Below are 16,565 nucleotides of genomic sequence, written 5' to 3' on the forward strand. Positions count from 1 at the left end.
TAGAGGAAGTTGTGTGTTTTATATTGCTTTCAATGACTACATTACAAAATCAGTCTTCAGTCATTACTCCTCTCTGTCACTGACAGCATTGTAATATGCTCATTACAATCGGACCAAATATGAATATACACACCTGTCAACGTTGGAATACTCGGCCGTACCAATATACACACCTGAACAACAGTGACTACACAAATTACACACAATCTTCATCACAATTCTATACTATATTAATATTGAAGGTGCTGCCATATGAATAATAGCTTAGTAGCAAGTTCCCCATTAACTCATTTTACCAACTGTACAGACTTGTTCATAAATGACAAAGTATCCCCTACAAATGACGACAATAGGCAAGTCCATCTAAAAACAAATTAATACCACCAAATCAGTCATATACAGTCCCGACCAAAATGTTAAGGCGAATAAAACGTCAGGTGGGATGAATACACCTACAAATATTTGCAAATGGAAAAAAATCAGAGTTAGGAATTCACCGTTATATACAAAAATGGAACTCATATGAAGGAATTTAGAAGACAGCAAAAAGGAAATTGGAAACACAAATAGTTTCATGGTCCATTTTTGTAATTGGCCCATTCATTGTCAAATTACTGTACTCATATATTTGGGACAATTTGTAGTTTTGGTACAGGACGGAAATTGGGGAAAGATGACAAAAGGAATCAATTGCAAATTCAACAAGGGTCCCATACAACAACCACCAACCAATGGTAAATGATAGTTATATACAGCTGTTATCATGCAAAGCCCAAGTCAAACTTGTTGCCCAACAACTCCCGCCAATAACTCCCGCCTAAAATTGGACCCAACAACTGCCGCCAATAACTCCCGCCTCTTCATCACAGTCATTTACTCCTGGTCATTAATACCTCCCACTATTTCATTGTAACCCAGCTGCATCCACCTAACATTTCCATCACACTTACTGCAACCAAACCCCCCTGCCTGCGCAGCTATTTCACCTACATCACAATGAATGGCAGTTTGGGCAAACTAATGGCCACACCAACCCACAGTAAATACCCAACACCCATGGACCCCAACCTCACACCAAACCCAACCCTTGCCATTCCTGAAGGAGAGGACACTGAAACACCTGCCAAAGCAGCAACAGAAGACACTGAAGACTGGGTCCATGGACTGCAGCAATGTCGAGCCAATACCATGTTCTGGAAAAATCTCCATGCAGACATAGTTAGCAAAATTAAAGAGGGCCAAGCTAGGTGGGGTGTCATAAAAAAACGCACAATTCGGGCGCGTTATCAAGCCCGGATGCATCTCCTACATATGAAGGCTGTCAGAGCTAGAAATGCCCCTGCCGGTGCAGTTATTGCATTCAAAGAATCAGACGAAATGGCTCAGCTGAAGCAACAACAACTGGAATCCGGCTTCGAACTATTTAGGAAGTTTGCACAAATTGTGGATGCAGAAGGAAAGTGGGACATCACTGTGGGAGAGGTCATGAACTTAATGGGTCGCGGTCACCGCATTTGACGGGTATGCAACTCGAAATTCGGCCACAGCCAGAGGGTTTGCCTTGTAATATTACCATGGCTACTATTGGGGACAAACCCAGTACAGTGGAATTTTTGACGTGCCCTCTTTTTGTAATATATACGTATGAGGTGCCCTTTTTATTTATTTCGTTTGTTTTCTGTAAGTTTGAGGGGGCCTCGTTCGTACATATGTATAATGTAAGCTGCAGGTGCCGTCTTTGTTAAGATTGTATTATGTAAGTTTGAGGTCACCTCTTTGTAAATTTTGTCTTCAGTAAGTTTCACCTGGCTTGTTATTTTATTTTGTATGCTGCCAGGTTGAGGTGGCCTTCGTATTATATGTACGTTTCAGGTGCCTTTCTTTTGTGTTGTATGCATGAGGTTTGATAACTGCAGTTGATGTAATTTGGCTGCATTCATTTCATATTCGATATAACGTAATTACCTTCCGCATAGTTCAGATTTGTAGACTTGTTAAATGACAGTGAAAAACCAATACGTAAGACAGTATAAAAACATTTATAATAGTTGTACCAATTGCAAATCATGCAGAGGTTACATTGGAATGCCAATATAACACCAATATCGGGCATTATAAAACCAATACAAATCAATATCGATACAATAAAGGTGCAATACGATACCAATATAGTGCCACTGTCCTATCAATACGTCAATCATACACCAATATACAGACAACGAAGAATGGCATCTACTGTATATGCAAGTGTATACCATGCCGTATCTGTCATAAACCAAGGCTATGAATAACATTAGGCCCAATATATACTTACTGTAGGCAATGGTAAAACACCCCATTAAGTCCAGGTTTCATGTTTGTGCACTCACACCATGTAACTGAAACATTGTGCACATGCAAGTGTAACCCTTTGAATTTGGGATGACCCTCTTCAGCACCCTAAATATCGCACAACGTGAACAACAATTCATACCTTCCAAAACAAGAAGATGAGTAGGAGGAGCCTCCGTACCGGTGAGGGTGAGTCAGTGACGTCTCGGTTGCCCGGTCAAGAGGCGACTTCAAGATCTCGCTGGGAAATGGAAGCCGCAAGTTCAGTGTGTTCACGGCTGTGCTACTGTGGGAACGTTGTCAAAACGCATACATCGTGGACGGTTGCTCATCCTGGAAGGAGGTTTCAAGTATGTGCAAGGGTAAGTTTATTTTTGTGTAAGTTTGAGCTGACATTTGGGAATGGGCTAACCCAGAGATGTGTGACAGATCGAAGCACATCATTCCAGGCTTGCTTAGGAAAATAAACCGCTTGGAAGAAGAACAAAACGCTGGAAAAGGGAAGATGAAAAACCCATGGTTTTGGGTCTCTGTTTTCTTGGTTGGAATGGTCATTTATTTGTTGTTTTCCAAATGTAATAGGACTCCTGGTCATCTACAGTTGGCAGGTTAAAGTTGGTTAGGTTATGGATGTAATGGAACAGGTTTGATTTATTATAAATCAGTGATGGCAGACATGGTCGTTTTCTATTTCATATTGGGTTGAAAAGGCAAACACAAAAGGCATAGCCAATAACCCCAGGCTCAGGTATTTTGGTATCAACTCTTATGCAGCCTCAATCGTCAGACCATTTATTCCACGTAAAACATGAGAAAGAACTAAATATTTGATGGTGAGGGACCTCCCAAAACTAGAACTCAATGACGTCAAATTTGAGCTTCTAATTGGCCCAGCCGAGCGTTAATGAAAATGTTTGTGCTAACCAACCCCGACATTTCCGTGCGGATCAGATTTAAAAAATGCATATACAAAACAAAGTATTCAACCTAACTAAACTAAACTAAACAGTGGACAATGCACTGTCGTCTCATGTTTACAGGTCCATGACATAGCCACCCAATATATACTTTCAACTGTCACGAAAATGAACACCCTAATATATTGCCAAATGAGAGTCGAATATTTCGCTATAGTGGCGATAAAATAATGGAAAAAGGCTACAATGTGGGTGGCCCCAAAAAATTGCATTTCGCTGCAACTTGTGCCAAATGATGGATTTACAATCTCTGTTAAGCACAGAATGTCAACAATTAGTTGTAACAAAGGAAAGTGAATACAGCCCTTCTACCATGGAAGACAAGTACAGTTGAATTCTGTTACATAAATGAACACCCTGCAACAAACTACAAAATCACCCCACTTTATCGCGTGGTGAGCAAAATGTCAAAAATTGTGCCATGTTATGCAAAAACTCATATTCAGTTTCAATATTCACAATACGACAAAACAGCCTGCAACTTCTTTCACATACGTGTACAGAATCTGAGATGTCAATATGGGTATGAAGCTCGAAGGACCACCTGCAGAAGGAGGACATATGTGCCACTTCAGCATTCATATAAAGGGAAAATGAGATGTCATAAGACATGTTCAATTTGAAGAAGTAATTGTTTGAACCTTTCATAAAGACATGAAACAAGTTTTGGATTAGACACAGTCGGAATTTAGAACATATGACATATGTAAATCAGATGCCAGTTGCGAAACATTGACATTACCATCTATAGTGTTCAAATCCCCAATACCCTAAACTTTGATGCACAAAAGTAGCCATTTTTATTCATCACAGTTGGACAAGTTCCGAACATAATGTAAGTTATCTTAAATGAACACTGACGTCACAGGTGAGTACGTACGACGTAACTACAATGAAGTAAATAACAACGCAATTCCAAAGGCAATAGTTAACAATAAAGCAGCAATGAGGTCAGATTAGGACTTTTACCTCATACATAGGCCTCCCCCCTGAAAGCCTCGATTGCAAGCTTCAATCGGTAGTAGCCAAACTTCGATGGGTCAATGGTATGTAAAGGAATGCCGGCACTAAGGTACTCAATATATTTGACTGTCATAATGCCACATGAAGTACTGTCCACCCGAGCAGTAGACAAGTTAGAAGTGCACGTATTGATAACATCCGATTATAGTGCTTTAAAAGAACACAGCTTACCCATCACTTTGTTGAGGAACATCGGAAATTCTGCAAATTGTGAATGGGTTAAAGTTTGACATGTCAGTCCCCTTTCTCTTCACCGCTTCAACCTCCGATTTCTCATAAAACCTCATTTCATGCAGCACCTTTGCAAGCGTATGGGTAATAGGCTCCATGAATCGGACAAGCATACTGTTGGAGGTAAAATCAGAATACGAGTCATAGACAGTGACAGTATGTCGCACAAAGTCGACTTCTACTGCCACCCAATGGGACTGTCGAACATTATACGGGAGATAGACCTTGCGCACTTTCGTCCATGCTTGCGCATACCCATGTTGCCATGACCCATTGACAAAGTGGTGTACATTTTTGAGGTAGTTAGGCGGAGGGTCAACGGTCCTTGAAGCATATTGTTTCCTCGTGACTCGTTTGGCACTTGGCATTGCAAACGGCTGTAAAAATTGCTGCAACCAAGTGTGAAAGACACATTACATAAACCCAAACCAAAGCACCAAAAAGAGAGATCTACATTACTCCTACCAATGCAAGAACTGCAGTGACACATAATATGGATACAATCATACCTGCAGACAAAACTCGGCGGTTGTCCACTCCCTTCCAAATAGTTGAGGATGAGAGAGTTGTCTTTTGCGTATTAGAAACATGGCCATGTCAAGGTGCTGCTATTTCAGAACACAACAACGGTGTCAAGATGACAACAAATGACACATAGAAAATGTCATCACATAAGAGATTGATCGAAATAAAGCCGGGTTCAAATTGTTACCCTCGAGCTCATCCATGCAGTTTCATCTATCAGTTTGTAAAAAAATATGCCCCAACTTCAAATGGTTCGAGCTCCAGCTCCGCACTACAAAAACAACACTTGCAAAGGTAAATTGAAATATAATAGACAAGTGGAACACCTTGTATAATATGACAATGACACACACATGTATAGTATAGCTGCGTATAAATTGTTTGCATACATCAAAAAACAAGTATATTGGTTTTGCCAAGATACAAATCCTAACCTGATGTCAGTTTTCCAAGCCCTGCAAACTTGTATGATAGCCTTCACATCGTCCATGGCCACGGGTTTTGTCGGATCAAAACGGGGCTGAGGTGTCTGTGCATGCAAATCAGTAACCTTCATCTTTTTCCTGAAGGGATCGGTGAATGGACTCAACAATGGTGTCGCAGCCCGCTTAAGTCTGCACCCTTTGCCTTCAGCATCTCGTTTTCGAACCGTGGCAGTAGCCTCGTTGTCCCCTTCATCACCAACCAGACTTATGTTACATTTCATGGGAGGCCTGACCTTGCATCCCACCCCCTCAATTTCTGTCTTCTTCCAATCCTCTAACAAATGTAACATTGTTTTACAAATAACTCTATACCCATTCCCATCTTCCGGAGTAGGAAGGAGGGCATCTTCAACACTAGGAAGCTTCACATCTTCAGAGGTAGGAACCTTGTGAGGTTGTTGGTCCACTTGCCTCTCACGAACTGAAGTTTCAATTTCAGTGTCTACGACTTCCATGGCTGGGAAGGGTTCCACTCCATCAGCAGGGACTTCCGCTTCCCTTGCAGCCCCTTCTATATGCATGGCTGGAAAGCCTTCCACTCCATCACCACAGACTGCTGCTTCCATTTCACCCCGTTCTGTATGCATGCCTGGGAAGGCTTCTACTCCATCAGCTGGAACTTGAGTGTCCATTTTAGGTGCTGCTGTAGTCGGACTAGTAGGTTCATTGAAGGGTGACATTTCATTCTGCCCTCCTTCATTCATCTGAGCAGTACAGATTTCCTCATGCCCTTCTCCACCATAATTGTTTTTTAACTCCTCCATCTCCAACTTAAAATAATGTTCGACTGAAGCAATTTTTAGGGTCAAATCCCGAATAGCGTTTTTATTTCTGTCACACTTGTTCTCATGCTTGAAACAGTTCTTCTGTACAATAGCTTCCAAGTCACGAACTCTGTTCCTAAGCCCCCGATTTGAACTACGTAGATTTTCCAACTGATCCTTAGTGCTTCGTAATTGATGCTTCAAACTGCGAACGTCATTAACAGACCCTTTGCCCTGCATACAGTTATACTGCAACAGTTAGAAAGCTTACAAAAAACCAGGAAACTATTTCCACTTCATTCCTATCGTATTCGCAATATTTTCACAACATTGGAAAGAGGTCATGCTCATCTTAGAAGAGGAGGGAAGGGTAGCTGTTTCCTCAACATCCGCGTCTTTTTCTTCACTAAAAGTGCCGGTTTTTTCTTCGGCCTTATCCCCAAATAATTCAACAATTTCTTCTTCATTGTCATCATCACCCGAACTCCAGTAAGGTTGTTGCTTCTCAATATCTGTTGGCCGGAGAAGTTGCACATCAACCTCCAATTGAAACACATAAAAAAAAAAAATCAGTGAACTTTGTACTTTTTTCTAATCATAACATGACTAATACAAACAGATCTAACCTCAAAGTTTTCAAAAACCTGACTCATAACCTCCCGAAAACGGGCCACCGTGTTGCTCCTCCAATGTAATATTCGAGGGATGTGACTATTGTCTTCATGGACCGTGAAATGCAATGCTTCCAATGCTGGGAACACTTCAAAAGCCCAAATCTGTTCACAACAATGAAACATCAATATCTGTAAATGTATTTACATAAAATAGTTAATTGCTGGATATGTGTTCACCTGAAGAGCGAAGCCAAACCCCCTTATGATGTACTCTCTTGGTCTACCACTTCGCATTCTTGTCTGCGCTCTCTTTCCACTTTGTTTGGGCATTTTTCTTTTTTGGGGCACTTTCACTCGTTGGTATTCAGCACAAACTGCCCTCAACAGTGAAGCATTTGTCATTGCATATGACACTGCGCCCCATGGATACTTGTCAAACTCCTCTAGGTCTTCAGCCAACTTCAAATAGCGTATGTCAATAAGCATATGCTTTTCACTACCCAATAGAACAAAAATGGCAAAATAGACCATTCCAAGCTTTAACGCATCCTCATCATCTGTGCACTCGATGAAGACGGTGTGTAGGTCCAAAAGGGTGGCAGGTTTATTGCTGCTGAAGTATTTTCGCTTCAACGAGCAATTTTCATTTGTCGCCTTCGGAATGAAAGGGAGCTTTTCGAACCTTAGCCCCGTGATGAGGCAAAATTGTTGGGCTGTGAATTGTATCAACTTGTTACCCACAATGAATTTTATCCCGTTCACCTGTGTAATTGTCTTAGGATCAGCCTTCCTCATCAACAGGCCGTGGACAATTTGTGAATTCCACTTGAGGTCCTCTATCAGTAATAGATGACCAAAACAACTTCCCTCGAACCTCTGTAACTGCTGCGTATTGAACTTCACCTTTATTGTTGTAATGGCGGTCCTTGTGTGTGAAAGGGCAAATGGCTTTCCTTCGTACTTCTCATCCTCAGGAATCATAAGCTTTGCTTTACAAGCCATTCTCAAGTTCCCTGCACAACAACATCATACATATGGATCATTGGTTACCCATATTTCATACGTACATTACTCAAACTAATACTTTCAACCCATTTTGATATATGTATATACATATGACAAAACCATAAATGTTTGTAAGCCTCTTTTCTACTCTCCAACTCTCTCCACACTCTCCTCTTATCTACATTCCCTTCTACCAAATGTACATCCCATTCCATCCAAAAACCAAATACCACCCAAGTCTGAAAACAATTTCATCAACCACGGATCCACTTCATACAGGGTTTGGGCGAAATGGCTACAATAATTACTCCAAATGCATCAATGCCTACTACAATCTACTCATGACCATAGTTATATACATGTCTAGTCATATGCAATACAGTACCACACATGGAACATCAGTATTCACAGTTATGGACTCTGTGTGCAAACTAGACACGTCAAAATGTTACTGCAACTGCAACTGCTAAACCTAGATGGATGAACATGCAATTTCTAAACAGATACTGAAGCCCCATAAAATACCATTTTCAGACATATATCACAAGCTGCAAGCAAGGAATAACAACACAATTTAGCAGGTTTTATACCACAGGGAAGAGAAAATTTCCACGCCAACTAACTTTAGTATTTCAAAATCACATAATTAACCATTAACACTAGAAGGGTGCAAAATATGCTACTACGTGCTGAAACACCAATGATACCAACAATTTTACTTCTGCATTATTACTCAACAGCTAATTCAGGGCCTACTGAGGTAATAGTGTGTTATAATGGAATAGCCATTGCCACCAGAATATTTTCCCACACTAAATATGACTCATAAAATGGAAGTCAAAACAAGCATCACAAACGAACCAATCCTAGATGACAAATAGCAATTTGAGGCACTTCATCGTCCATAGAGCAAACTCAATACACCAATACAAGTTTGATCCCAGCATGATCTAATTCACAGTTAAATTACATTATTATTGCAATCTCTCTAATTACTAAACTTCACAAATTCAGTCACAGGTTAGTGAAATTTTCCTTCTCAAATGATAACCATACAAAAACGCAAACTAGTCAATAACAAATACAAAACCCACCTTAGAATCACTCCTTCTCTGCACAGAACCCAATTCGAAATCCCAGCAACACCTACAGCAAATCGCGACTTTTGTCTGTCACAGGATTGAGAAGGAGGAGGACGTTTGTGAACAAAGTCATAACCGAAACCAAAATTTAGGGTTTTTTTAGGCCTTGAAGGAGCAGAGGAGAAGAGACCGACGTCGATTCAAGACTCGAAACTAGAGGGAACTGAGACACCGTCAAGAACCCCCTCACCAAACCCTAACATTGCCTGCAGAGAGAGAACGACAGAGTGCTGCTTAGGTTTTCGTGACAGCGGGAGAAATAGAGTGGTGGTGGTCGATGGACACAGAAACTGCCGAGAGAGGAAGAGAACCGTGACAGAGAGCTGAGAAAGGGAGAGAAGCCAGAAGCGTTAGGTCGGCAATCAAAGGCCAATAACTCCCCAATACATGTGCTTTTATATGGAGGGCAGTTTGGTCATTTCACGTTCACAAGTGATTATATCAGAACACAATTTGTAACCTTATCATTTCAGAACACCACTTGTGAAAACTGATTATATCAGCATATTTCCCTTACTTTTTTCAGTGACATCTCCAAGTAGTTTCTAGCATGGTAACAAAGAAGAATCCAAGTCCACAGAAAACAAAACAAAGATAATGCAGGAACACACAAGTAGAGAAAGGCATGATTTTAGCATGGTTCTGTCTTCAACCCAACCTCAGCTGTTACGAGGTAGATAGATCATGGATACTTCTGAACATAGATTTTTTTCATTTATATTTCCTTTTATACAATGAGGAAACGAAGGAATCAAGATGGACCATGGATAGCTTAAAAACTGCAGGTCCATTTGTGTGTTCTTTAAAACCCCCCAAGAAATAATCTAATAGATAATCAAATCAGATGAAAAATCAGATGCCATAGGAAATATATATAAACATGTGGTAATCAACTATATTAAGACAAATAACTTTTAATCCTCAACCTCATTTAGCAAAACTATGAACTTATAAACACAGCTAATATAAGTGTATATATATATTTCACAACCACTAAATATCATGAATGATACACAGCCCCGTTGATTACTAACCTTCATAGCAAGCCAATCTTTGTCCAATCTCAGCTGAAATCGATACTTCGCCGGGCCTGCCGAAATTAATTAAACAAAACAGAAATCAAAAGAGGCAATCGAAATTCTGAAATTAAACCCCAACATTGTCCAATAATCTATAATAAGTCGTCTTAAACTAACATTGTGCAACAGTATACCTCCAACAAAGTCCAAGATTCAGCTGCCAAGATAGATAACATGGTTCACAAGCTTTTTAGCAGCAGTAGCAAGGTCTTTGAGATCAAAGCTTATCGATTCACTCGCATCTCAATCAGCCATTCATTTTCAAGGAGCTCTGTTTTCCCATCTTTAATTGGTCTCATTTTGAGTTGCGAAAAAAAAAATGGCAAGGTAATGCAAAACAAAACAAAATACTATCCAAACTTAGTTAAAGAAACCATGAGCAAGAGTATGTAGATAGAAACTAATAGGACAATGAAAGATCCAAAACTAGTTAAAGAAACTGTAATTAAAAGATACAACCCAACTTCTTACAACGAAAGATAAGCACAGAACTGCAACATTAAAATAAAATTTATGAGACTTCTCTTACATGCATATGTAGGATATATGTGTGTGTGTGTGTGTGTGTGTGGGGAGAAGATCGATGATTAGGACATTGGGTTTGAGATACAGCGAGAGGCAAGAGTGGTAACCAAAAGCATCCAATTAGAACATCACCAAGCACAACAGCATAAGAGCAACATAAGACATAAACAAAACCAGTAATGCAGGAAATGCATAACCATAACCGAAACCACTAATGAATGAGGAACGTGCATTTAAACTGCAAAATCAATTCTGTAGGTGTTTAAGTACTGAAAAATGTTATTAAAGATATTCTAAGCATTGGAATTGTCATGCCTGTGATTAAGTCAGTAGAAGATGCACCATCATAGATTTTCTAAAGGAATTAGAAGGAAACAAATCCAAATGCTGGCAGGCAAGTCGGAGAAATCCAAATGGCTAATTAAGTTGGGTTCATAAACAAAGATCTCCTCTTTGGCCTCCCCTGCCCTTTATCTTGTATATGACCACCCTTTGTCCTCCTTCACTTTCATGTTCCTCTTTTCTGATCCTTCAGAAATACAACTTTGGCACTGGAAGCCATCATGTTTTTCTTTATCTTCCTTATAGCAGTAGACTGCTGAGGTGAATGAAAAACTGTCATTTGCTTAAAACATGGAGCATGCTCAAGGACATACTTTGCAAATTGAATTTCATTAGATCCATTTTACAGCTCTATGGTTACCTCAAGTTGATGAATAAATGAAATGTTTTAAAATCTCCAATATTCCATATTAAACCCAGAACACTGCAGAAAAAGGCAACAATCAACAAACAGATCAATTGAAATTTCAGCACAAAAAAGAAGATCAAAAATTATTAATTTTCTAAATATAGAGGAAGGAAAACTACATTTGATAAACCATGAAATAGAGGAGGAGAGAAATACACACAACTTTTACTTACATCGTATAGAATTTTTTGCAATAAAGAAAAACAGGTGTGTTAGTTATATGCTAGGTTGCACGGATACGGATAAGGCAATACGATACGATATGCTGATACGGCAAATCTCAAAAAAGTAGAATACGGATATGGCACTGATACGATGATTAAAATAATATATTTAAAAATATATATAAATTAAAAAATTGAAAATTGATATTTTCATCCATATATCATTAGGCTGCACAGCTTCATTCAAAATTGATATTTCATTTCTGATTCTTTATATTTTTTTAGGCTGTACAGCTTTTTGTCACCCAAACATATCATTACCCAAAACCCATTAATACTATTTTAATGGATGGCAGAGCATTTCCTAATTCCTACCCTCAGTCAACAGCCAAGATTGGACCTGTCCTCTTGTGTAGACGAGAAGCTCAAAGCCCAGCTCTCCTATCCGATAAAACCAAAGAGCCCCAAACGGTCTCACAGGTTCTCACAAACTCTCCCTCTCCTTCACTCTCTGTCTATCTCTCTGAGCCGTAGCCAGAACCACAGAGCAAAAACCATGACTTCATCTACATCTGTGACTCTCATTCTCTTCCTTCTTCCTCCTGTTTGGTTAGCGTCTGAATGATACCCAAGACCTAGCCTCTCTCAACATAGGCAGTCTTTGAAATTCAATGTTTTAATTTTACATTTTAACCCCAAATATTAATTAACTTTCAAACTCACCCCCAAATTTTCCAAATATTTTCATTTTTACCCCTGACGTATCGGTGCCATATCACAATCGTATCCAGACCGTATCGACCACGTATCGAAAAGTGAACATGTCATAAAAGTCTATGATACTCCATGCATATCGAATATGTCAACATGTCATAAAAGTCTATGATACTCCATGCGTATCGAATATGTATTGGTGCCATATCGGCACGGCATCGTATCGTATCGGCACCGTATTCGATATGCGCATACCCCAAAAAACCAACGTATCGGTGCAACAGAGGTTATATGTACCTTTGGCTCTGGCACTCTCAGCCACATAATGAAGCTGACCGAGTTTGGTACCATATGTTGACTTTGGCAGTGAAGAACATGGGCCTTGACATACAAAGTAAAAGAATAAAAAATTGAAACCAAATAAAATATAAAATAAAAAATCCGAATTAGAGCACGAGTCGCAAACAATAGTGTGCTAGTATGATTTCGGCTGAAAGTATACGTCAGCTTCATCTCTAGAAATCTATACTGATTTCAGCAGGCAGAAATTCCAGGATCATCCCCTTTCTATCCTATTCCTACTTGCAATTATCAGCAAACAATATTACACTTTGCAATTATCAGCAAACAATATTACACTTCGCAATTATCCAAAGTAATGGGTTAGTTCTCATTACCAAACAAAATTTGACTTCCTATCCCTGAAACAAAGATTAAAAGGAAAGAAAGGGAGGCAGCAAGTTGTTTTTTCATTCATTTTTCTCAATACACCATACTACAGGATAAATTCATAGCTTGACCTAAACAGAAAATGAAAACCATTTCTTGAGCAAAAGATAGACAAGAAGTAATTGACAACATGAGAAAAGTAACTCTAGCATGAATAGAAATTGGAACAAATAGTGTTTCTTATATGACTTCCAGAACATGCACACACAAAATAGAAACAGTCACAACTTACAGAAGGTGGTCCATCATGAAGGGTTTCTTGCAATGTTTTCAGAACTATGGAAAGGAGGGGATGCCATGTAAATGAAGGAAATTGGTGAACAGCAGTTTTTGGTGCGTTTTTGGAGCCGTGGACGTTTTGGGATGCGTTGGTGCTATTGGCCAAAGTAAGACCTGGTTGTGATGTACGTTCTAGACCAGGTGTGATGTACATCATATAGATCTTACTCAAGGAGTCTTTTGGGTGCAGTTTCATGGTGTTCCACTACTCAGCAACAATAGAATGGTGTGAGGGAAGATATTTGAGGCAGCCTTTTGAAGTCTATACAGCGTTGTATGCCAACTAGCTCTAATTTCAGGAGGATGATGAGAGACTTAGAAGCAAGGAATGGAAGAAAGGGGACAAGTTAGCCTCTTGACCTATTTGTTTGCGTTATGAACATGATCGTCTTCTAGTAGTCAGGACAAAGAGAAAAAAGAAAAATTGCCCAGGAGACCAAATCTGTAAGGGATATCTGGCCTTACTTACAGAGGAGTTACATACTGACCAAGAACTGCCTCTCAATGTGCTCAATTCCAACCACACCACACAGTAATATTTGATATTGTACTGCAAAACCGTACATTACTAGATCATAATTTGGGTCAGCTAATTAGAAAAAACCATACAAATTCTATAACCTATGCAATTGAACAATAGTTTAATCATGATGGTTCACAAATTCTAGCTGATATTACTAGCTACATCTACACAACTACAGTCAACCGACTCTACACCAAGTTGGTAAACCATAATTTGAACCAAACATATTATAAATTTAGGAACAGGAAAGAATATCACTCATCCATCTTGATATTGAAAATTCTTCTCTTGGGGGGCCATGGCAGCAAAGCATGTCATTCTTTCTCATTTCTACCTGCCAGAAAGAAGGAGCGAGATGAATGTTGTCATACCCATTTTAATTATCTTCTACACAAGATAAAAGGAGAAAGAAGAAAAACCAAATTAAATATAGCAGGCCTCTGGACACGTTTCAGGGGAATCTTATTCAAATTAACTAAACTCATTCCTGATTCTCCTATGAATAAATCATTAGTTCATCACTCAATATAAGCTTCGCCATATAAATACATACATAGGCTTCAGAAAGAACCATACATTTAGCTCCCTGTTTCAGTACAAAGGGAATCTAACACTAAGCAAGCTTTGACAGTCAAGCAACCAACAAGGGGTAGGCTGGGGTGACAGGCTGAATTTGCATAACCATTGGCATGAGCACACACATAAAGCAAGATATAAATATGACATAGATATCGCAAAAGTAATTTTGGGTTGAATGCAGTTACTTATTTGTTACTTAAATAACCAATGAAAACAAAGAACAATGACAAACTCGTGCAGGGGATAAAAAACATGCACCTCTCTCTCTCTCTGTCTCTCTCTCTCTCTCTCTCTCTCTCTCTCTCTCTCTCTCTCTCTCTCTCTCTCTCTCTCTCTATGTACATATGCGCAGGCACACACACACACACACACACACATCTCAACAAACTTTTATTCCTCTCTTTTTTTCCCTTTTTATAGGATATGACTCCTCTTTGGAAAATCATGCAATTCATAAAAAATTGCAGCACTAAGGAATAATTTTTACTAGCATACAGGGCTAGGAGAGAGCAAACGAAATAACCAAAAATTATGAGAACCAGAGAAACCCATACTAGAAGCCGAAATACCCAATTAGGAAAACAAACCAAATACAGAAAACAAATATAAATCTGTTTTAGATTCATGTTTTCAGACTCAAAACTTTTAACCATAACTGGATTCATCAGGAACACCCATTCCTAATCCATAAACTCACCACTTCACGTATTTCTTGCTCAAACAATTTGGAAGCAGCATTGGTAATGAAGCCCTCTATCACTTTCAAGCTGAGTTCATTTACTTTTTTCAGTGACATCTCCAAGTAGTTTCTAGCATGGTAACAAAGAAGAATCAAAGTCCATAGAAAACAATCAAGCATGATAACAAAGATAATGCAGGAACACGCAAGTAGAGAAAAGGCATGATTTTAGCATGGTTCTGTCTTCAACCCAAACTCAGCTGATATGAGGTAGATAGATCATGGATACTTTTGAACATAGATTTTTTTCCATTTTAAAGGGCAAATAAGGATGCCCAGTAGTATAACAAAATTTAAAAAAAAAATTATTTAAATAGATATTCCAATATTTCTCTTCTATGACATATATAATAGATGAAAAATACGTGAAAAGCATTGAATAAACAAAACACTAAAATAATTAATAAAAAATTAAAAAGCAAAATCTTATTAAAACATGAAGAAGAAGAAAAAAGAAGGTAAAAACAAACCTTTTCCCCCTCTGGCTTCTGGTCCAGAACAAAGTCCAGCAAAAGTCTAATTTTCATCAATAATAAACTCCCAGCTGTTTGCATAGACTTTCAGAAGTTCTTTGACCGCTGCCTTTGTCTGACCTTCGGAAATGCCAAAAGGCTTCATTGCCCTATCAGGCATCAGCCATTCAAGAATTTTTTGGCGGCATCACTAAACTATTCACAGTGAAAACGGCATCACTAAAAAAAGAACAAGGCAAATGCCAACAAATGAAGATGAAGCAGCTCTGGCCTTCGGTTATGTCACCAAAACAGAAAAATAAAAGAAAAGCTAGAAGAAGAAGAAAGCTTTTACAAAGTAATATCCAGATTAATGGTTTTTACCTATCTCTTTTTTCTGGGTATTTAATTTTCAACTGACTCAGAGCACTGAGCACCTCTTTTAATTTGTCAGACTCTGTCTAACCTCTGGTTGCTTTGGGAAAATGGGAAAATGCTTAAGGAGAAGAATAAGAAGATGGAGAGCTCTTTCTGCAGATAGAATAAATAAATAAATCCCAGATAGGTAAATTGATATACAGAGAGAGAGAGAGAGAGAGAGAGAGAGAGGTGGTTTATTGGATTTGGTGGGAGCACTTTCTATGCTCCACCACTGCTGCCAGCAATGTACAGTTAATCATTGCGGTTTTTAATAAAAATAAAAAGAAAAATCTGTACAGTTGTGTATCTCTAGCGGTTAGGTTAATCTGACGATTGGGAAACATTGCCCTAGGATTTCTTCCCTTTTCAGGTGAATGAGTGTCCTAAGATTTCAAGTAGTGCTGGTAATGGGTCGTGTCGTGTTAAGATTATATACGTGTCATGAATGTTTAATTCAAATTCAATGCGTTTAATAAATGTGTCATACACGAGTTGACTTGTTAAGTTCTTGTGC

General features: G+C 38.9%; 1 protein-coding gene and 1 long non-coding RNA gene across 5 annotated transcripts; both read right to left on the reverse strand.

Moving 5' to 3' along the window:
• Nucleotides 3,477-10,653, reverse strand: LOC109947069. 4 transcript variants are annotated; one of them, XM_020556464.1, is made up of 12 exons: nucleotides 10,311-10,653; nucleotides 10,132-10,187; nucleotides 9,050-9,420; nucleotides 7,188-7,963; nucleotides 6,963-7,112; nucleotides 6,666-6,876; nucleotides 5,522-6,570; nucleotides 5,275-5,358; nucleotides 5,072-5,167; nucleotides 4,503-4,951; nucleotides 4,278-4,420; nucleotides 3,477-3,852 (listed from the first exon to the last, which is right to left on the reverse strand). In XM_020556464.1, the coding sequence occupies exons 4-7, from the start codon at nucleotides 7,950-7,952 to the stop codon at nucleotides 6,554-6,556; spliced, it is 1,143 nt and encodes a 380-aa protein (XP_020412053.1). In that variant the 5' UTR covers nucleotides 7,953-7,963; nucleotides 9,050-9,420; nucleotides 10,132-10,187; nucleotides 10,311-10,653; the 3' UTR covers nucleotides 3,477-3,852; nucleotides 4,278-4,420; nucleotides 4,503-4,951; nucleotides 5,072-5,167; nucleotides 5,275-5,358; nucleotides 5,522-6,553. The 4 variants fall into 4 exon arrangements, with proteins under 4 accessions (XP_020412053.1, XP_020412052.1, XP_020412050.1 ...); XM_020556463.1 differs by having other exon boundaries at nucleotides 5,522-6,876; nucleotides 6,981-7,112; XM_020556461.1 differs by having other exon boundaries at nucleotides 5,522-6,876.
• Nucleotides 10,731-16,303, reverse strand: LOC109947112. Its single transcript, XR_002270096.1, has 6 exons — nucleotides 16,016-16,303; nucleotides 15,650-15,847; nucleotides 15,138-15,249; nucleotides 12,628-14,195; nucleotides 11,405-11,467; nucleotides 10,731-11,296 (listed from the first exon to the last, which is right to left on the reverse strand). It is a non-coding gene; the product is annotated as an uncharacterized LOC109947112 (long non-coding RNA).

This window comes from Prunus persica, chromosome G2 (genome assembly GCF_000346465.2).
Source record: "Prunus persica cultivar Lovell chromosome G2, Prunus_persica_NCBIv2, whole genome shotgun sequence".
Taxonomy (NCBI): domain Eukaryota; kingdom Viridiplantae; phylum Streptophyta; class Magnoliopsida; order Rosales; family Rosaceae; genus Prunus; species Prunus persica.

What these genes read in the sequence shown, in the direction of transcription:
- LOC109947069 (XM_020556462.1), bottom strand. Translation starts at nt 7,952, where the DNA reads ATGGCTTGTAAAGCAAAGCTTATGATTCCTGAGGATGAGAAGTACGAA. An exon ending in GGTTTGGCTTCGCTCTTCAG is followed by an intron (nt 7,113 to 7,187) that starts GTGAACACATAT and finishes TGTTGTGAACAG; the next exon opens with ATTTGGGCTTTTGAAGTGTT. An exon ending in AGGTTTTTGAAAACTTTGAG is followed by an intron (nt 6,877 to 6,962) that starts GTTAGATCTGTT and finishes TTTCAATTGGAG; the next exon opens with GTTGATGTGCAACTTCTCCG.